Source organism: Chenopodium album, chromosome 21 (assembly GCF_948465745.1).
Source record: "Chenopodium album chromosome 21, dcCheAlbu1.1, whole genome shotgun sequence".
Lineage (NCBI taxonomy): Eukaryota > Viridiplantae > Streptophyta > Magnoliopsida > Caryophyllales > Amaranthaceae > Chenopodium > Chenopodium album.
Window position 1 is genome coordinate 3,209,813 of NC_137854.1, and position 20,839 is coordinate 3,230,651.

Consider the following 20,839-nt stretch of genomic DNA (forward strand, 5'->3'; position numbering starts at 1 on the left):
CGTTTAAGGGCATATTGGATGGTTCCACCGACCCAATTTGACTGTCGGAGGATATTAGGGACTATGGTAAACATTTCGTCAATTTTTATTTCCGGGCGAAAAAAGGTCAAAAAATTACAAAATTAAAGGCTATAATCCACGTTTTTTGAGGAATTTTGAGGTGTAGGGGCCTGTGGCGAAAAACCTTGAGACCTTAAGGGATACATCTCGAGGTCATATAATTCCGTTTGAAACCACATATGATCATTATATGTTGTCATAAACGTCCGTAGTATGCTTGAGTTTACGAAATCACCAAGTTGTGAACGGGTAAAATGACCGTTTAAGGGCATATTGCATGGTTCCACTGACCCAATTGTACTCCCGGAGGGTATTAGGGACCATGGTAAACATCTCGCCAATTTTACCCGTTCACAACTTTTAACGCGGGTGACAGCTTGGGTGGGTGCCATATGTTATATTGTTATGCCTACTTTGGAACGTCTTTAAATACCTTACTTCTGTTACTAAATAAACTTATCATTTCTCTTTTGAAGGTCAAATTTTAAAAATTACTCCGTATAAAGTAAAAAATTGTTGGAAACATCTTAGTATGTACTTATACAATGCACAGCTAAAGATATTCATGGTCAAACAAATACATTAGAGACTAAAATAACAAATGGTGCAATTATATAGTAACGGAGGAAATACATTATTATAGATATAAGATTATGCCAGAATTGCTAGTTGCGGAGAACAGATACAGCTGCAACTAGTGTAAACTGACAAACTGTAAAGCAGATTGCCAAACTATATACATAATCCTACTCTAATAGTGAACAGATATACAATTATCGGTGCTAATCAGTCAACCTAAGTTAGATATGTCTCTTGCTATTTCCTAAGGCATGGTGCCATCGTTCAGCAATATATCAAGATTAACCAGATCATCACCCATTGAGGTTGCAGCATATGACCCATCATCAATAGCACCACTACTACATCCATCCTGCAAAAAAAAAAAAAAAAAAAAAAAAAAGGAATATATACCAAATAAATTTCCATCTGAATATTTTATTAGCATATCTAGAGTAATGGCAGGTTATACACTTGCATGCTCTAGCTACACGTCCCTACGTACCTTCATCTCTTTAATCTCTGTGACAGTGGTAAGCAGCCTGCGGTATTGGTCTCTTGCCTCTGGATAACGAACCATTGACTTTACCCTGGATAGTGCTTTCTGCAGTCTTTCCTCAGCTTGTTTCCTACCTTCCTTGAGGAAATCATAGTCGTCATCGGAAGATTTGCCCTGAGACTGTGGCTTCATTACAGACAATGACTCAGATTTGAACCCTCGTAACCCACTTTTTTTTCTTCTCCAACGAAGGATTACCTTTTCCACAATACCAACCGACCATACAAATGCTTTGTAGTGTTTTCTTACCTGGTGTCCTCTAACATGGGCCTGTTTCCAAGGAAATATAAAAGTTAATTCAGGACTGGCATTGATTTTTGAGGAGAATTACAGGTAGAACACTACAAAGCCAAGTATTAATAAAGGCAACACTCACCTGGATTTTAACAATCTTTTGCCTGAGTCTAATGAACTCTCTTCTACCTTTCCAACTGCGGAACTTATTCTGTATTCTGACAGCAGCAGCATGCACCGGCTCATCATGTTGACCCCGCTTGTGGGAGTTCAGGGTAATTACTGAGAGAGCATACTCATCTGGGGTTTTCTTTTTATCATTACCAAACTCCCTCTTCTGATTCCTCTTAAAAGAATGTGATCTAAAGACTTGATGAATTCGCGCAGCAGCTTGGGAAGCATTGCAAACAGCTGCTAAAGAGTCCTTTAATGAAAGTCCATCAAGATTGACTCCCTTGCTGACCGGGGTAGCAGTCCGTTCCGAGGCAGTTAATACAGAGGACATTCCAAGTACCTCTACTGTACCATCCTGTTCGACTTTATCCTTCAACGTCAGACATTTAAGATGGGCACTCAAGGCTGATTCTGCCAGAAATCCAGAAATCCCTTTATGACCATTTTCTGAGGCCAAGTCAGCAGGTGTTCTGCCCATTGGATATGTTGGGGAAGGATCTGTTAACGCCCCAGCAGATGCACCCAGAGAGATGAGATAAACAACTGTACGCTCCCTTGACCCAAAATTCAAATTAAAATGAACAGTGATAGAAATAAAAATTATTCTCCATTAGCAAGCCAATACAGAGTGATCACATAAGCTTTCAGAATTCAAAGGGGGAAGAGGGGAAGGGGTGGAAAGAGGGCTGACAGCTATAAGAGAATCACAAAATGTTTGTGGATCCTGATTGAGTTTTTTTTTTTTTTTTTTCCTATTCTTTGTTAGGGGGATAGGAATGGTGGTGAGATATTGTAAGCACGCAACCTTGCCCAAAAAAAAAAAAAAAAAAAAGAAACTCTTTGCTACCGCAGTTATTGAAAAGGACTACTAATCTCAATTTTGACCCATTTTCCTTCTAAAATCTAAACCCCGCAAATTCAACTAGTTTGACTATCAAACATGAAAAATTGAAGAATTTTCTCAATCCCTAGTTCAAGCCATCACTAATGATATAGAGCTATAATCCTAAAGAAGATAACAAAAGAAAGAATAATACAATGCATACTAGAGATTATAAAACAGACACTCAAAATATAAAGAAGAAAGATGTAGTCGCTGTTACCTGCCATAATATGCTGCCCAATGCAGAGCAGTCCACCCACGCACATCACGGAAGTTGATACTTACACCAGCAGCTACAGTTAGGGAGATGGCCCAGTCATATCCAAGAGCAGCTGCAAAATGTAGAACACCCTGGCCATTCTCATCCAAAACACGGGGACCTTTTCCACCTTCGGTTCTCTTACACAGAAGCCACTCACACAACCTTTCTTTTATAAGCTTTTCAGCCAGCCTATCCTTCACTTCACCCAGAGAAAACTCCTCCTTTGCAGAAAGTTCCAGTATATGGAACCATTCATTGTCATTTCCCTTCAGCAATGACGCGATTTCATGATCCAAATCTGAGTTTCCATCCCCATTGCAAGGCACAATATTCTGGCAATAGCTGGAACCCAATGAGAGTAATTTGCAAAATTTTATTTGAATCAAAAAGGTTGCATCAAGACCATGCATAAATTTATCCTTGTATTCAAACTCCCTCACTTCACTACATGCCAATCTATTAGAGCATGTTACATAAAATGGAACTCTACCCACACAATGTGGGGGTGCATGGCAACGTAGGGCACCATCAGCTATAACCTCAGCTGGTACTTCCACTTCACCAAACATACATGACCACTGACAATTTTCTGCATCTGGCCGAGTCTTCATAAATTTCCCAGTAATTAAAACCTAGACAAGATGAAAATTATTATTGAATTTTTCAGAAAGATAATAACAGTCATATGATACAAACCAAAGTGTCTTACGAATATCATGGCATACATAAAAGCTTTAAAGCTACTATACCTTAGTTTCAGAACCAGCATATCCCCAACTTGGTGCAAAATCAATAATCCTAAAATGCTGGTCCTGTGAAAGTGAGGGACCAACAGTGTAAGAGTCGAACTCAGCTTGAGGTGGAAGATTCGAATAATCACTTCTCTTGTCATCAGCATCCCAGTATGCACCAGATGATGGTTTGACTGGTTCCACATCTTCAAGTTCTTTGCACATCCACTGGCTGAAGCTGTCACTCTTCTTTAGAGTTTCATCTTTAACAGGTCTATCTAATAAAATTCTTGCAGCAGAAAAGTGGCTAGAATTTTTCACAACAGTCAGATTGCTCTTTACATCTACTTGATCTTCTTTGCATGCTGCAACAGAAGGCTCAGTTTGATAATCCATGACATGCATAGCCTGTTCACCCATACACATAGTATCAATTACAAGGTAGTCATGTAGCTTCGGCATAATTGAGTTTCAGTGTATAAGCGGAGTACAGATGCATTGCATCTTGATAGCTACCCAAAATCACTGAAAACATATAAAATACCTTAATTATAACAACAATGCAGGAGAGAAAATGGGGGGACATCATGCAATAATAAAACTTTCTGCTTACTTTTATATTGGACCTAAAGAGAATAATAAACTATCAAGAAGGCACCAGCTAATGGTGGAAGCTTCTCCATCCTACTTGATAATTACAAGAGACATAGCCAGTGAAATTTTGGGAGGGCTTGATATAGGGAGATTCTTAATAAACCACCCTTCATAAATAACTGTTTTCTAATTTACCACTTTCAGCAACCTAAAATGGTCATATCCTTAGATATGTAGAAGTAAAGAAAATTATTCTAACTTATATAAGGTGGTTCCCTAAATTGCAAATACTTACAACAGTTACAAGGAGGTTTCTGTCAACATTATGGCAGCTACTACGTATTTGATTATAAATACAGGTTTTTATCTCACTTGAGGGGATGCTTGGGATCGTCCCTGGATTTTTTTTCATTTATAATGTTGCTGTTAATCATCTTATACTCATTTAGACATATTGCCCATATGCATGGCTGTCCACTTGGCCACCTAATTGTCATTTATTTGGTTACAAAGTTTAAAAATAAACCAACAAACTCACCCATTCCCAACACAGTATGACGAAACCCAAAGGGATAAATAATAATGATAAAGCTAAAAAGAAGAAGCATGGGAGTCAAATGGTCAGAACTCTCAGGAAGGTAACAATACAATACATTTAAAAAAGTATAGATAACAAAATCAAAGGTTGCAGAATCAGATTAGCTAGTAAAGTTGTGCTAAATTCTGAAAGGCCATAAATTTTACAAAAAAAGGACCACTACAGACATTTGCTGCTAATTAATTAAAGGAAAACCTATCTGAGGCAAGAAGAAACCATAACATAACCACATAGAAGTATCACCTGCCACTCTTCTGAGCCTTGAGCAAGATCCCTTGATGCCTGGGTTTCACAACAGGGATCTGTCAAGAAAAGTTTTGTGATCACATTTTCTTGTTTAGAGTTGGTGTGCACAGAATCTGATTGTACATTTAAGATGGAGGATTCTAATGATGCAAATTGCACTCTGACATTGTGATTTTCCAAAACATTTTCCCATCCCCATAGCTCATTCTGATGCTTTTGTACTGGTCTATCTACATCAATCTCCAGAGAAGAAATAGTGGTGGACTTTGCTTGATTCCCTGCAAATCAGTGCAAATTCCACAGCTCAGATAATGTATATCCTTAATGACTTGGCTGTAATTTGAGAAGTACAGACAAAAGAAAATGAGAACTATTTGAGCATTAAGAAACCACAAACAAGGCAGTTCCAGAAAAAAAATGAACAAGCAGGGTCTCTTTTATCAAACTAAATGACAGAGACTCCAACAAATCTTGAACTTGCTAGTAAGTGTTGCAAAACATGTCAGTTTATATCAAACTTAGGTCAATGGACATTTTTATTACATACTCAACAGAGAAATACAAAAAAAAAAAAAAAAAAAAAACAAAAAAAAAAGAGGTGCGATTTAAGCTGTAAGTGCCAATATTACAGAAGTTGATTTTTCCATAGAAGCTTTTTAGGCAGAGTGTAAGATTTACAGAACATGTAATGGAAAGAAACCATACCTGACTCAGCATCTCCATAATCTGATGCCTGAGCACTATTTGGGCTTCTGCTATCAGTATTCTGAGAAAACATTGAACAATTTTGCTGCAGGCCTGAATTTAAGGAGCTTTCTGCCTCAGAATTGCATACAATTTGTTTATTTTGGGTATTTGCAATATCCTCTTCAGTCTCTTTAAAGCGGTTAAAGGTTGTCCTGTAGCCCTAATATATGACAGACAGCACAGAAAATCTTATGGTTTACTATAGATGTCAGCAATGGATTGTAAAAGACTTGATTAATAATCTTCTCCTTCTCACAACAGAACCGGAAACAGGAGTTGTGAAGAGAGGAAAGAGCAGCTACTGCACAAGAGGCGAAAACACTTTCTCGTATTATCCATCTACCACCCGAGCTAATGCAGTGGATCCAGGTCCAGCAGTCCTTTTAAAATACTTCCTCTGTTAATGGTTATTTGCAACAAAGGAATATTTTATATCTCACAAATAATACCCCTTTGTTGCAAATAACCATTAACGGAGGAAGTATACTTTTTAAATTTGAGAAAAGCATATAATTGGACAGGAAAACCCATACATGCTACTAATCAAAGCAAAAGATATTGCTCTCTCATGTCAGCTTTTCCTTTAATTTTGCCTTTAAATAGAGAACAGAGAACCCCAAATGCACATTCATATAGAGCCAATTACCCTCTTCAACAAATATATATGGTAACGCCAAAACTTGCATATGTTAAAAGTTTACTACCAAGAGATACAACTTTACAGGAATAACACATTCATTGCAAAAGACATTTATACTAGAAACTCTTATTTACATGACAATAGATCAGATTTTCATTTAAAAACTCTAACTTAAGTAAAGAGTTGTCGCAAGTATGAAACTATTACCTCTTTCTCAATTAGCCCTACCACTGAATTACACCTTTTTCACACATGATACCCCAGATTTAAGATTTACATGGAACATTAATACAAAAGATAAGTGAAATAGGAAAATTCTCGGTGGCTGCACACATTTATTAGCCCTGTTATTTGATTTTCATTTTTGTAAGAACTATGGTGCCTTTTGGTATCTTCGAATAGAGAGAGTATTTACAGAAGTGCAATCCATATCTATTCAACTTGTATTTAACATCTGACACAGTGACATTAGCAAGCATTATTGTAGTGACTTGCGAATATAACAACAAAGTTTGGGGGCTAACCTTCACTTCTCTATAGTGAACAAGTACAATGTGCGAGAATTCCCTGCAGAAAAAAAGAAGGTTAAGAAAACTGAGATGCATCAAACACAGCACACAATTTATTAAATGCAGCACACATTAAAGGCAAAGAGACCGCGAATCCCTGACATAATTTTAAGTCTACGAATGACTCACCATGAGAATCTTGTTGCCTAGTCAACAAGCTGGAACTTATGAGTCCTACTGTTTCAATTTCCATCAGGTAATAATGTTGCAAATTGTAATCATCCACTCTCAAAAAAGACTAACCTGCTATCACTACCACAACCCCACCACTACCACCACATTATGACTAAACAACTACCACGATTCCCTTCTCTGAAAAACTTCCAACATTATGGTTGAACGGCGTGGGTGCAAGGGGATAACAATGCAAGGGAAGGAGAGAAGAGAGTGTGAAGACAGTGAGAAGAAGAAGATGATGGGAAGAAAGGAGTAGAAGCAAGGGATGAAAAGAGTTTTTGGGGTTAATAATTGCAATGGTTCAGAATCCATTCTAATCTTCTACCTTACTTCAAAACCATTTAATTTCTTCTTTAAAAATTTGAGCCAAACGAGCTCTTAGAGTGAGGAAAAAGCGAGTTTAAAGCATGACTACAAAGCTGACAGGCAAAATAAATGCTTCATCAGGGCCAACATAACCCAATGGCATGTAAAGAGCCTGAAGAACATAGATGGATAGGAAGGAGGGAAAAAAAAAACCCCCAAACCCTCCTACTTTTCTCCTTTATGTATATTATTGAGTGTGTAAATGTGTCAAGGACATTAAGGTAGTACAAAAATTAAAGCGAAGATGCCCAGATGGCCATTTGTGCAAGCCAGAAATCAAATATGACTAGCAATTCAATAATTCAAGAGCATGTTATACTCACTCTTTTAACATCCAATAGCTTCTTCTCTGAAAATTTTCATTGTCTTCTCCATGGGCATAGTAGCAGTGCAACACATCGATACTCCCTGCCTACACATCGACATTACTAATAACCACAAAATGGGATTTAACATGAAAGAAAAAGGCATTTTAAGGAATTTCTGGCAGATAAGACGACAGCATATCAAGACGACAAGTTTGTCCATTACTGCATAAAATTTGCCAAATAAAAAGTGCTCCTATAACCTAGCCCCCCCGCACCCCCCCCCCCCCACCCACCCCACCCAAAAAAACCTCCAAATTCATACTTAGAAAGTAATATCAAAATGAAACATAATAAGTTAACACACAGTCGAATGACCTAAAAGTAACTAGTCATCTGCCTCTTGCCTTCAGCCTCTCGTGAGCCTCTTTAACCGTCTTTCCATCTTTTTTCTTTCTCCAATTATGACCATCTTTCCTAAAGTATCTTAGCACTTTTTTGTCAAACAAAAAGAGTGCACCACCTGTAATGAAATTGTGTATCAGCAATGAGTCAATGACATTCCTAAATAAAAATTCAAAATTGATGCACCAGTTGAAAAGCAATTCAACCTAAGAAAAGCATATTAGATAATAATACGATAATAACACAATTACACAACTAAAATCAATAAATATTTAGTGGATTAAGAATGCACAAACAGAAGAGAAGAAAAAAATTATAATAGCAGAATCAGATATATCCTGGATAGAGAGATTCAAAGAAGTGTAGTAATGAAAAATATGAAAATATACAGACACATGAAGCACATTAATGTAGAATTGATTGAAAATTTAAGTGCTAGGATATTATCTGGTAAAGGGAGAAAAAAATTGTAGTTTAATCAGCATAAACAGAAGTTTTGAAATCAAACAGAAGTACATAATATATAGGGGCAGTTGGGCACATGACAATTCAAACATCCAGATGTTCAGATTTTCTCTGATCAAGGATATTGCAAGCTACAGAAACAATAGACTTTTACCATGACATGTAAATGTTTCATTAGATACTCAACCACAAATAAAATAAGACAAGGACATGAGAGCAAACAGTCATACTTGGAGGCAAATTGGGAGGTTCTGGTGCAATATTAAATCTCTTATAATTCTGAAGAATCTCGCAAATTTCAGGTGTCCGCAGCCACCGATGTTGAGCTTCTAAGAGAATTTGTTCAATGTCTGCATTCCACAAAAAGTACAATTTTATGAAATCTGGTAAATTAGATTCTTAAAGGCTAATTGGATGGTTCCACCCACTCAATTGGACTCCCAGCGGGTATTAGGGTCTATAGGAAGCATCTCGGCAATTTTTGTTTCCTGTTCAAAAAAGTTGAAATTTTCCAAAACTGAAGGCTACGTTTTTGGGGCAATTTTGGAGGTTTCGGGAGCCGGTGTCGAAAAGTCTCAAGATATTAGGGGATACATCCCGGGGTCATATAATGTCGTTTGGAACCATATATGATCATTTTCATAAATGTCCGTGATAGCCTTGAGTTTATAAAATCGGTGCAAGTTGTAAATGGGTAAATTGGCAGTTTAAAGGCATATTTGATAGTTTTACCCATCTAAATAAACTCTCGGGGTGTATTAGGATCCATGGGAAGCATCCCGGTAATTTTTTTTACAGGCCCAAAAAAGTGAAAATTTGTCCAAAATTGAAGGATATATACACGATTTCGGGTCAATTTTTGACAATTTTTCAAAAAATGAACCGAGTGTGCAGGGTAAATCCTGGGGTCATATAAGGTGGTTTGAAACCATAAGACACCTATAAAGATGTCTATAAAGTACCAAGAATGAGTTTTGTTTCTATATTGAAATTCATGAAATTTTGAAATATAATGATGTCATAAAAGAATAATGATGTGATGTGACTTGAATATAATGATGCCATACAAATATAATGATGTCACATACAGAGCATGAGGATAAAGGGAATAGGAGAATCTACACACTTCAACAAAACGTCAGCGCCAAAATATTCATAATAATAGATAAGATAAAAGCAAAGGAGTTGATTCAAGAGTTCACGTGCAAGAACCATGGGCATGTACACACCCACAAATTCACTGCATACAAGAAACAATGGGCAGAAGGGATAGGCAACAGGCCAACAGCAAATTAATCTGAAGAAATGACCTTAGCCAGAGAAAGAACATGCAAGCACCCACACCCACAAATTCACTGCATACAAAGGAACAATGGGCGGAAGAGATAGGCAACAGAAAATTGAACTAAGAAAATCACTTTTAATATGCCACACTTTAATCCTTTTCTTCTTCAAAAAAATAAAGATGAAAAATACTGCAATTATCTATCTTTGTTTCTTACAAAACTCAAAGAACAACACTTTTCCTGTTTAAAAAAAAAGGATAATCACCTATGCAAATTCTGTAACATCTATTTGTTACAGAAAGCCCCATTTAAAGTCAAAAGGGGCTTTCCCTTTGCTAAGCACTTTTTTTCACCACGTTTCATGATGCGAACATCACCTTCACCTCTTCAACAACTAAAAATTGAGCAATCTAGATATTAGCCCTTTTTTAAAATATGACATTTATTTTAGGATACAAGTTCTGTAATATATGCTCATGAATTGAGCTACACACACCGCTTTGGGTTCTTGAGATGATACTATAAGTCTATAACCTCCTATGAGTAGATATTGTTTTATTTTTATCATAGCTTGATTTATATCCTTTTTAAGCAATTTCTCTCCTATAACAATGCCTTCCACTACAAAGAGAAGTTGTGAGTAAATGGAGTTGGTCCTAAAATTTTGACTTTAACTAATCTCTTGCTTGGTGCTAAATTATTGGAGTTCTACTTGGACTTGTCGTCATTGTCGATAGATTGGAGTTTTGTTTCATAATTCGATGTCATATTTATGAACGTAAACATCGTTACCCATTTCCCCATAGTGTTTGCACTAAGAATCTCAAAACAAAATTCTTTGAGTTTTCGAAAATGAATTTTGATATTCACTCAAAATTAAAGACACAACTTCGGCCTCATCATCAATCTTAATTGTTTCTCTTGAATACAAGATATCAAAGAATAAATTATTTATTTATGCAAAAAAAGGTGACCATTAAGCAAGATAACTAATAATGACAATATAATGATATAAACAATCTTATACTAATAATAAGCTAAAAGTGGAAATATTAACCACTTTTAGCAAAAAGTACAAGTTTACGAAAGGTAAATTAGAATATTAGATGCTTAAAGGCAAATTGGACCACCCAATTGGACTCTCGGAGGGTATTGGGGTCTATAGGAAGCATCTCATTAATTGTTTCCTGGTAAAAAAAAAAAAAAAAAGTCAAAAATTTCCAAAATTGAAGGTTATAATTCATGCTTTTGGGGCAATTTTGGAGATTTTGGGCCCAATGTCGAAAAGTCTCGAGATACTAGGGGATACATCCCGGGGTCATATAATGTCGTTTGGAACCACATATGATCATTATATGTTTTCATAAATGTCCTTGGTAACCTTGAGTCTATGAAATCGGTGGAAGTTGCAAATGGGTAAATTGACAGTTTAAAGGCTTATTGTATGGTTTTACCCATCCAAATGGACTCTCAGGGTGCATTAGGGTCCATGGGAAGCATCTCGGCAATTATTTTTCCCGGGTCCAAAAAAGTGAAAAATTGTTCATAATTGAAGGTATACACGATTTCGGGTCCATTTTTGACAATTTTTCAAAAAATGAACTGAATGTGTGGGGTGACTCCTGGGGTCATATAAGGCGGTTTGAAACCATAAGATACCTATAAAGATGTCTATAAAGTACCAAGAACGAGTTTTGTTTTGAAATTCATGAAATATAATGATGTCATATAAGTATAATGATGTGATGTGACTTAACTATAATAATATCATATAAATATAATGATGATACTATAACCTCCTATGAGTAGATATTGTTTTGTTTTTATAGGTTGATTTATATCTTTTTTAAGAAATCTCTCTCCTATACCTTAAATCTTTTCCACTACAAAAGAAGTGTATACGGAGTTGATTCTACGATAACTAGTAACAAATTAACAAAAAAAAATCTTTTTGAAACCTTCTTTGGTTTGTTACTGTCATTATTGATCCTTTAATTTTTTACTTCAACTAAGCTTTTGTTTGGTGCTAAATTATAGGAGTTAGACTTGGGCTTCTTCAACTAAGCTCTTGCTTGGTGCTAAATTATAGGAGTTAGACTTGGACTTGTTGATCACTTGACTATAATGATGTCATATAAATATAATGATGATACTATAACCTCCTATGAGTAGATATTGTTTTGTTTTTACAGGTTGATTTATATCCTATTTAAGCTATCTCTCTCCTATACCTTAAATCTTTTCCACTAAAAAAGAAGTGTATACGGAGTTGGTTCTACGATAACTAGTGACAAAAAAAAAAAAAAAAAAAATAAATAAATAAAAAATAAAAAAAAATAAAAATAAAAATAAAAAAAAACTTTATGAAACCTTCTTTGGTTTGTTACTGTCATTATTGATCCTTTAATTTTTTTACTTCAACTAAGCTCTTGCTTGGTGCTAAATTATAGGATTAGACTTGGGCTTCTTCAACTAAGCTCTTGCTTGGTGCTAAATTATAGGAGTTAGACTTGGACTTTGTCGATCAATTGGTGTTTTGTTTCATTATTCGATGACATATCTATGAACTTAAACATTCATTACCCATTTTCCTATAGTATCTGCTCTAAGAATCTCAAAAAAAATTCCTAGAGTTTTCGAGAATGAATTAGAATGAATTCTGATATTCACTCAAATTCAAAGACACAACACTCAGGCCTCATCATCAATCTTAATTGTTTCTCTTGAATACAAGGTATCAAAGAATAAATTATTTATCAATGCAAAAAAGGGTAACCATTAAGCAAGATAATTAATAATAACAGGAATGATATAAAAAATCTTATACTAATAATAAGCTAACAGTGGAAATATTGACCACTTTAATCAAAAATTGATCAATGCATGTTTTGTCATCAGTTCCAAAATTAATACTAGTTACCAATTTACATATGCAACCCTTTCTAATAAAAATCAAATGAAATCAACAATCTTGCATCTTTTTAGAAAATCATGCATCGTATATACAAGCAATCAACTAATTGAGAAATCACTCCTAAAAATTTACAGAAAATAATGGATAAAATGAAATTCTACGTCATAATACAATGCAAAATTGCGATTAACATAAAACCACAATTACATCAATTGATTCGGGTGAAGAGCTGAAGAGAGAGAATGATATCTCACCTAATTGATTGCCGAACTCGAGATGATTCTTCTGAGCCATAAGAAACCCTAGTAATAATCAGCGAAAATGAAGAAAATTTTAAGGCGTTTGATTTGGGGAAGAAGTGAGAAGATGATGGAGCATAATCATTCAATCGTAATGATGCAGTGACCACCGCGGAACAAGGCAAATAAAGAAAGATCTTTAGAGGGGAAATAAAACAAAAGACCGCGGAGCCGCGTTTTGAGTACCGACTACTAATTACTCCCTCCGTCCCCTTTTGATAGTCTCTGATGGACATTTTTCACGAAATTAATAAACACAAATAAGAATAGTTTTTTTTTTGATAGGAAGTAAGAATTCACGGGAATTAATAAACACAAATAAGAATAGTTTTTTTTTTACAGGAAATAAGAATAGTTAAAATACATTGAAAAAGTAAATTAACATTGAATATGCAAAAAAGTAGAGAGAGAAAATAATAAAAGTACATGGAAAAACAAAATTTACATGGGAAATTTAAATTTGCACAAGTATTGTTGCAAATTGGAGGAAATTTTGGAAAAAATTAATATTAATGGTTGTTGGAAAAAGCAAATGGGGTGAACATTTTGGGACTAAAATTTGTCCATAAAGGACTATCAAAAGGGGACGGAGGGAGTAATTAATTAGCGACTAGGATATTATTTTCTCGTAATTTAGACGTTATATGAAACAGCTTGATGTACCTTCGATCTATTAATGACTTTATGATTATAATTTCATTTTAACCTGTCCTATTTGCCGCGTTATTGTTAAGGTGATGATCGACAAGACTCATCACTTGTAATGAGAGAATACTTGGTTTATAGATGAGTTTGGGGAGAGTGTCGGGTGGTGCATGAAAGATGAAAGTATTTAATAGTGCCAAAATTGTCAAGTGTGGGTCATGTAATTGAACATAGTTAGGATTTAGAAAGGCCTAAATTGGATCAAGTTTCAAATTTAAGTGATTGAAATTTAAATATTACTCGACCATTAATAAATTTAATTTCATATAATTAAAATATTGAAAAGTTATAGATTCTAAAAAAAATTTAGATAAGGAACCTAAAATTCAATTTGGTAAAGTAATAAAAAGATACCAAAGGAGTAAAAATGAGTTAAATTTGTAGTTATGCTAGTTCTAAACAATAAGGTTGAGTTTAAGGGTCTGTTCACTTCAACTTAATTTCAATTCAACTCCAATCAATTCAATGCAGTTCAGTCCAGTTCAGTTCCTAATTTCCTTCTCTCATAAATTATTCATTTCAGCTCACTAAATGTGAACAGGCCCTAAGTCCCTAGATAATTCATATGGATACTTTACTTATTTGATCAGCTCCCCCTTCTTCAATTATATCTAACCAGGATACACATAGAACACAAATATCAAAGTGTAAAAGAAAATGTGCCCTATTAATTTAGAACTTTTCACGGGTTGATTTGATTCAAATAGTCAATAAAGCTTCTTAGAGATAAACAGAAAGAATAAGATAATTTCGACTTCCACGTAAACTTGGTATAAACTATAAAGTAATAGAATAAAGAATTAAAGACGGATGAATGGATGGATTAAGCTTACACCGCCGTAAGTGTAACATACACTATAAAAGCGTTTCACCGTAAAAATAAGGACCTTGAGTTGATCGTCTGATTGATCCATTCAACCGCAAAGTTAGTCAAGAAATATTCGTGGGTTTCAAGGTGACCCTTTTCTTTTACCTTTTTGGCCTTTTCTTTTCCCCCCTAATGTAAAGCTTAGACAGCCCCATTTTATAACAACAGGAGTTACGGGTTAAAGAAATAGTGTAGACAAAGTAGTGAAAAAATTCTGAAAAACCTGAGAAATTAGAGCAAACAATACAATTGTGAGAGAGATGACTGTTGCACAACTTGGGCAGTTAAATCTCGATGAACTTCCGCCATTGCGGGGATCTTCTCGCACTCTTGATTGCTTCCAAAAATTGGAGCAAATTGGTGAAGGAACTTATGGGTAACTTCAATTTCCTCTTCTTTGTTTTGTCTCCATTTTCATTGTTTATTTACTGGATATCCCCTTTGATTTTATGTTTTGTATGAATTTTGATTGATTTGGGGTTCTGGGTATGTTCTTGAATCAAATTTTAGATCTTTTGTGGAATTGGGTTTTTGATGATTTATCTTATAAAGATTGTTTAGTTTTGTTTTCTGCAATTCTGCGTCATTTAAGGTCTTGTTATATGATTTTGGGTGTTTAAATGTGTTGGTGAATAAGTTATTGAAAGAATTATAAGTGTAAACAAGAATTCATTTTTTAAAGATCAAAAAATCAGTATAGCAATGAGGAAGAGAGTTAAGAAACTCACTTCATTGTCATTTTTCACGTTTTGCTTGGCTGGCTGTTGGGGGGGGGGGGGGGGGGTGATGAAGTCATCATTTTTTAAGTTTTGATTTTGCTGTTATTGTTAAACAATTGAGCCAAAAATAATATGAGAAAAGGGTGTGAATGCCTGAATGGTAAACTTTCATGTTGTGCATTGTTAAATTTGGTATATATATATAAGATGTTGAATTTAGATTTTTTTTTTTTTTCCTTGGCTAATTTCTTCTTACGTAATATAGTCTGATGCATGTTTGTGTCAAAGTAAAAAATAACCCTATTAAGGGATAAAATTGACCTTAGAAAGAAAGGGAAGAAATTTAAGGGAACAGAATTCAGGTTGGGTATATATGTATCAGATTGGGGTGTAATTAAGATCCAGAGATTCTGTTGGTATTAACATTGTCTGAAGGATTACTCAAATGAGACTGGGATGTTGCAGATCAGTGCTAAAGTGGACAATTAAAGCACTGATTAGCCTGTATTCTGTTTAAAGGGCTATGGAACATTAATGTAAAGGTTGATTAAAAATTTTCTTTCTGTTTTATATCATAATGGAAAATGGAGGCTGTAAGGTGATCGGCTTGTAGGTTGAAGTGTACAACTATAGCTATAACAGAAAGTACAGGAGCAATGATGGCAAAAAACTGATCAGACCTGTTCAAGGCTGGAAAAGTGTGTTATGGAAGGGTTTGTAATAAACTTCAAGACTAATGCAGCATCTTTTAGTGCTCACCTGTAGTTACAGTGGGCCAGCAGAAGGTGAATCAGAACGGTTGCATATAAGTATAATGTTATTTTTAGAGTATTCTGAAGGCTTTACTACTACTAGCATGACCATCGTCTTCCAACGTGTCATTTAACATTGAGATCCTCAATAAGCCTCCCTCTGTTCAAGTGTCCAGTTTAGACAGGTCTCTATATTCTGAGTTTGCTCTTGCATGTCAATGGATGAGAGGAGCAAATTTTTTTTTTTTTTTTTTTAAGCTTTCAGTGAAACTGTGGAAGGTGATTGAAGTACCACTAACAATGCAATCGGAGTGAAGAGACAATGCATGCAAACATCCACAGCCCGCCTTTTATTGGCTTGCTTTGAGGCTATGGTTCTGTTTTCTTTACAGACTTGTTACTTTTGTTTGGGTTTCTTTAAGCTCTCTAGATATGACAATTTGAAAAGTAAGCATCAGGGAATTATGATATAGAAATATGCATTCCTAAAATTATGGAAGTCTTTAGCTCTTAGTAGTTAGTATCACTGACAAGGGGAGATGAGTATGAAGAAATCAGATTAAGGGGTGAAAAGGCTCTATATATAATTTTATCATTTTGAATCCTAACAAGTATAGCTAAGATTTTGTGGTGATTTTTAGACTTTAGTCCAAAGCAAGAGTATTAAGATCCTCTCCTTTATTTTAACTTCCTTATCAACTATAATAACCGCTTTCTTATCTGAGATCAAGGAGATTACTTTCCAAATTAAACACTAAAATAATTTCCAAATCCCAGAGCTTAATGTTTAGGAGTGATTGTTACATTTTCTTAACCTTTTAGTGTATATTATTCGTTTCTCACCTCCATCATTTTAGATACAAAAAATTTTAGTTTGAACTGGCCAAGAGTCTAGGTAGTGTTTGAGTGTCCTTAACGTCTCTTACATTTCACGAGCATTGCAAAGCCTCCGCTTCTAAGTGTCAGAAATAAGCTTTTCATATGTTGAGAATTTGCAACATGGAAGTAATTGGCTCGTTTTCAACTGCAGAAGTCTATGGTTGACCTTCAGTACTGTAATTATGCATTTACTAAAGACAACAATGTGGAATAGAGAGGAGCTATCTTATTTGCATTTGGTTTGATTGGCAGACAGGTGTACATGGGCAAAGAAGTCATGACTGGGGAAATTGTTGCTTTGAAGAGAATACGAACAGAAAATGAAAAGGAGGGGGTATATTCTTGTCTATTTTTATTATTTCCTGTAATGAGCACTTTCACTAACAAAACGCTTTCAGTCTTTTGTAAATTAGATGAAAAGAGGTGATCTGTTCACTGACACTTGTTTTCAGAAAGACTAATTGTAGGCATGTATGAGTCATTTTTCGTTTCTAATTCCGACGTTATTTTTAATGCAGTTTCCTATTAGTGCAATTAGGGAGATCAAAATTTTGACTAGGTTGCATCATGAAAACATTGTAAAATTAAAAGAGGTTGTGATTTCTCAAGGTATATCATCTTTGGCTTAACGTATCTTACTTAGTTAAACAGTATCTAATGATTTGATGTATTTTGTTTATGGTAGCTTAATTATTATTTTTATTTTGATTTTTCTTCAGATGGAAATAACCAACTAGCTGCAACTAAGGAGAGTTCAGGTAAAATATCTTTCTGGCTATTTTTTGAGCAATTGCATACAACATGTGTAATTTGCGTGCCTATGAACTTCATTTCCCTCTTAATCAGACAATAACAAGTACAATGGTGGTGTCTACTTGGTATTCGAGTACATGGACCATGACTTGACAGGCCTCTCAGATCGTCCTGGCCTGAGATTTACCGTTCCTCAGATTAAGGTATGTGTACACTCATAGTATCTTAAATTTGTGATTTTTTGGATTGTTCTTGTGCCTACTAAAACTGTTTTTTTCCCCCTAATGTTGTTTATTCCAGTGTTATATGAAGCAGTTGCTCACTGGGCTCCATTACTGCCATGCAAATGAAGTGCTGCATCGGGATATTAAAGGTTAGTATCATATGAGTTTGATTATCCCCTTCTCCAAAACTTTGAATTTAGATATGTTTAATTTTTTTTTTCCTGCAGGGGCCAATGTTCTGCTAAATAATAATGGAAGCTTGAAGCTTGCTGATTTTGGGCTTTCATGCTCTTCTCATCTTCGCAAAGAAAATTTTACTAATCGTGTAGTCACTTTACCTTATAGGTAATTCTTTCCATATAAAGGATAGAAGGTTCTGTTGTCGATGACACTCATGTATTAGTCAAATACTGTGCCTTTCTCCCAAGTATGCTTCATGTGTCATTTAGTTAATTGATTCTAGTTGATATGGTTTGAACAGACCTCCTGAGTTGCTGCTTGGAGCCACAAATTATGGTCCAGCTATTGACATATGGTCTGCTGGTTGTATCTTTGCCGAGCTTTTGCAAGGAAAACCCATCATGTCTGGAAGAAATGAGGTCAGACTTGCTGCATATATTCTTTTCAGTGTTATTTGTATATAGAGCTTGACATCCAGAGATTGGATAAAACGGTTTTGGTAATGTGACCACACTTTTTCCTCTTTGTTGAGTATTTGCTGGAAAGATGCGTCATCTCTCATTTAGCTGGTTAAGACTAGTAGTGATCTTTACTCTGTTTTCATGTATGAGACTCACTTTGTTTCAGAAAAGTTGGATAATAGAGGTGAATAATTGTGATTGCACTTTTGAATGTTATTGTAGAAGCTATGTATTCTAGGATCTGTTTGGACCAAAATTTATGCATCATAGATTCATAGGATCTACTTCAATGAGTCCTTGCTTTAAGAATATGAACTTTAATGAAATTTTGGTCCTGTGCAAGTGTGCAGAATGCATTAGGTGGAGCACAGCATCTATCTTTGCATATAGTTCATGATGTTACTTTTCCTATATGCACACACCTTTATCAATCTCATTTCTTACATGGATTTCCTGTGTTCCATTGTATAGCCAGAACAACTGCACAAAATTTTTGAACTTTGTGGAAGTCCTGATGAAGTAAATTGGCCTGGTGTTTCCAAGATTCGTTGGTATAATAACTTTAAGCCTGCAAGGCCCATGCGTCGACGTTTACGAGAGGTTTTGAGACAGTACGTTAGTCTATATCTGATGTTATCGTTCCATTACCTACACTAACCCATTATGTATTTTGTTGCAGTGTCCTAATTTATTACTTATTTTGCCTTCTTAAACAGTTTTGGCTCACATGCTCTTGATTTACTGGACAAAATGCTGATCCTTGACCCATCTAAGGTATATTAGATTTCAAAAATATTTTTGTTGTGTGCTGTCTTGTCTTTGGGATGATGATAGAGAGGGTTAGACTCCTGAACTTTTTGATTGAAACTTCTATATCTGCAGCCCCACTTGATAGCTTCTGGTTTTTGAATTGCGATATTTACTACTTTCCACTTTCCTTTTAATGCTTTGTAATGAGGATTAAGTTTCTTTTGTCTACAGAGGATATCTGCCAAAGATGCACTTGCTGCTGAATATTTCCAGATGGAGCCGTTACCTTGCAACCCAAAGAGGTGTCATACTTTGTTTTTCTTATCTTCAGTAACTGTATTTGTATACTGCAAATGAATGTCATAGTTTTCAAGTCATGTAGAACATTATACTGGCTTCTAGTTAGGTGATTGAACTATTGCTGTGATGAGTTTTGTGAATAGTTGTTGATGGTGCAGCTTACCCAAATATGAAGCATCGCATGAGTTCCAAACAAAGAGGAAGAGGCAACAGCAGCAGTTGAATGAGGAAACTGCAAAAAGACAGAATTTGCGTTGCCCACCTCCACATGCTCGTCTTCCTCCTATTCAAAACAGTGGGCAGGTCCTCCAAGAGAATCGACCTGAACGCAACCTTTCCATGAACCAGTTGCAACGACCCTTACCTACCTTGCCTAGCAACCCGTATTGTGAACCTCTTGTTGATGCTGGATTATCAAATAGGTATCCTCCCAGTTTAAATCTGACTGCTGGATACAACCAGACCCATGGGGTTCAGGCTCAAGCTGGTGGTACTTCTATAGGGCCATATCCTCCTCACGGGCGGGTTGGTCCATATGCTGCAAGTAATATGATTAACCGATCGACCACTCCTTGTTATGCAGCTGGACCACCAGGATTTTCACATAGAGGTCCAAACCCAATAGCTAATATTCGAAATCAGCAATATGGATGGCAACAATGAAAGGTGTATGTAGTTTTACATCTTTGCTTGCTATAAGATACTATGATTTATATCATAATGCTTGGTATAAGATAATATGATATGTATCATAATGTGAAGCAATGAGGGTAGGAATTTCTTGATAACTTGACTTTGTGAGCTAGACCGCAAAGTGTGGTTTCTCACTTGTACAGATGGGAGTCTCAAAGTACAATCATTTTTTTCCTGTTCTTTTATGAGTGGAGTATTACTCAAACTAGATCTTGTCTGTAAGGCTTTCCCTGTGCTGTAATTGTAACTTCAGAAATTGGTGTGTTAGTTGATGTTGTAATTGCACTGATAGGTATATCTCATATTACTTTATAGGACATGGTGAGTAAGACTCCAAATTTATTTAATAGTTAAGGTAACAAAAAAATGCAAATTTGGCTTGGATGACATTTATATGTAAATGTGTATATAATTGCTGACTCAATTTCCATTTTCCTGTATATAAATGTGTATATATTTACCTGCTTTAACATTTCTACTCTA

At 35.4% G+C, this 20,839-nt stretch overlaps 2 protein-coding genes across 4 annotated transcripts; one reads left to right on the plus strand and one right to left on the minus strand.

Moving 5' to 3' along the window:
• Nucleotides 1–542: 542 nt before the first annotated feature.
• Nucleotides 543–13,195, minus strand: LOC145601240 (calmodulin-binding transcription activator 3-like). Of its 2 annotated transcripts, XM_081657212.1 has the most exons (12): nucleotides 13,028–13,195; nucleotides 8,804–8,923; nucleotides 8,111–8,226; nucleotides 7,722–7,810; nucleotides 6,811–6,853; nucleotides 5,605–5,806; nucleotides 4,897–5,177; nucleotides 3,480–3,869; nucleotides 2,689–3,362; nucleotides 1,554–2,139; nucleotides 1,124–1,447; nucleotides 543–991 (listed from the first exon to the last, which is right to left on the minus strand). In XM_081657212.1, the coding sequence occupies exons 1-12, from the start codon at nucleotides 13,065–13,067 to the stop codon at nucleotides 884–886; spliced, it is 2,973 nt and encodes a 990-aa protein (XP_081513338.1). In that variant the 5' UTR covers nucleotides 13,068–13,195; the 3' UTR covers nucleotides 543–883. The 2 variants fall into 2 exon arrangements, with proteins under 2 accessions (XP_081513338.1, XP_081513340.1); XM_081657214.1 differs by lacking the exon at nucleotides 13,028–13,195 and having other exon boundaries at nucleotides 8,082–8,226; nucleotides 8,804–8,835.
• A 1,595-nt stretch (nucleotides 13,196–14,790) lies between these two features.
• LOC145600980 (cyclin-dependent kinase C-1-like) lies at nucleotides 14,791–20,826 on the plus strand. Of its 2 annotated transcripts, none has more exons than XM_081656869.1 (12): nucleotides 14,791–15,021; nucleotides 17,248–17,329; nucleotides 17,514–17,604; nucleotides 17,715–17,753; nucleotides 17,842–17,951; nucleotides 18,049–18,121; nucleotides 18,200–18,317; nucleotides 18,454–18,571; nucleotides 19,085–19,224; nucleotides 19,330–19,387; nucleotides 19,595–19,665; nucleotides 19,822–20,826. In XM_081656869.1, the coding sequence occupies exons 1-12, from the start codon at nucleotides 14,906–14,908 to the stop codon at nucleotides 20,324–20,326; spliced, it is 1,521 nt and encodes a 506-aa protein (XP_081512995.1). In that variant the 5' UTR covers nucleotides 14,791–14,905; the 3' UTR covers nucleotides 20,327–20,826. The 2 variants fall into 2 exon arrangements, with proteins under 2 accessions (XP_081512995.1, XP_081512996.1); XM_081656870.1 differs by having other exon boundaries at nucleotides 14,883–15,021; nucleotides 17,252–17,329.
• The last annotated feature ends 13 nt before the right edge of the window (nucleotides 20,827–20,839 follow it).

Excerpts from the sequence above, each read along its gene's own strand:
- LOC145601240 (XM_081657212.1), bottom strand. The coding sequence starts at position 13,067 with ATGGCTCAGAAGAATCATCTCGAGTTCGGCAATCAATTAG. Across the intron at positions 8,924-13,027 it reads CGAGTTCGGCAATCAATTAG|ACATTGAACAAATTCTCTTA; the intron begins GTGAGATATCAT and ends TGTGGAATGCAG. Across the intron at positions 2,140-2,688 it reads TGGGCAGCATATTATGGCAG|GGAGCGTACAGTTGTTTATC; the intron begins GTAACAGCGACT and ends TTTTGGGTCAAG.
- LOC145600980 (XM_081656869.1), top strand. The coding sequence starts at position 14,906 with ATGACTGTTGCACAACTTGGGCAGTTAAATCTCGATGAACTTCCGCCA. Across the intron at positions 17,330-17,513 it reads CAGAAAATGAAAAGGAGGGG|TTTCCTATTAGTGCAATTAG; the intron begins GTATATTCTTGT and ends TTTTTAATGCAG. Across the intron at positions 17,952-18,048 it reads TTACCGTTCCTCAGATTAAG|TGTTATATGAAGCAGTTGCT; the intron begins GTATGTGTACAC and ends TGTTTATTCCAG.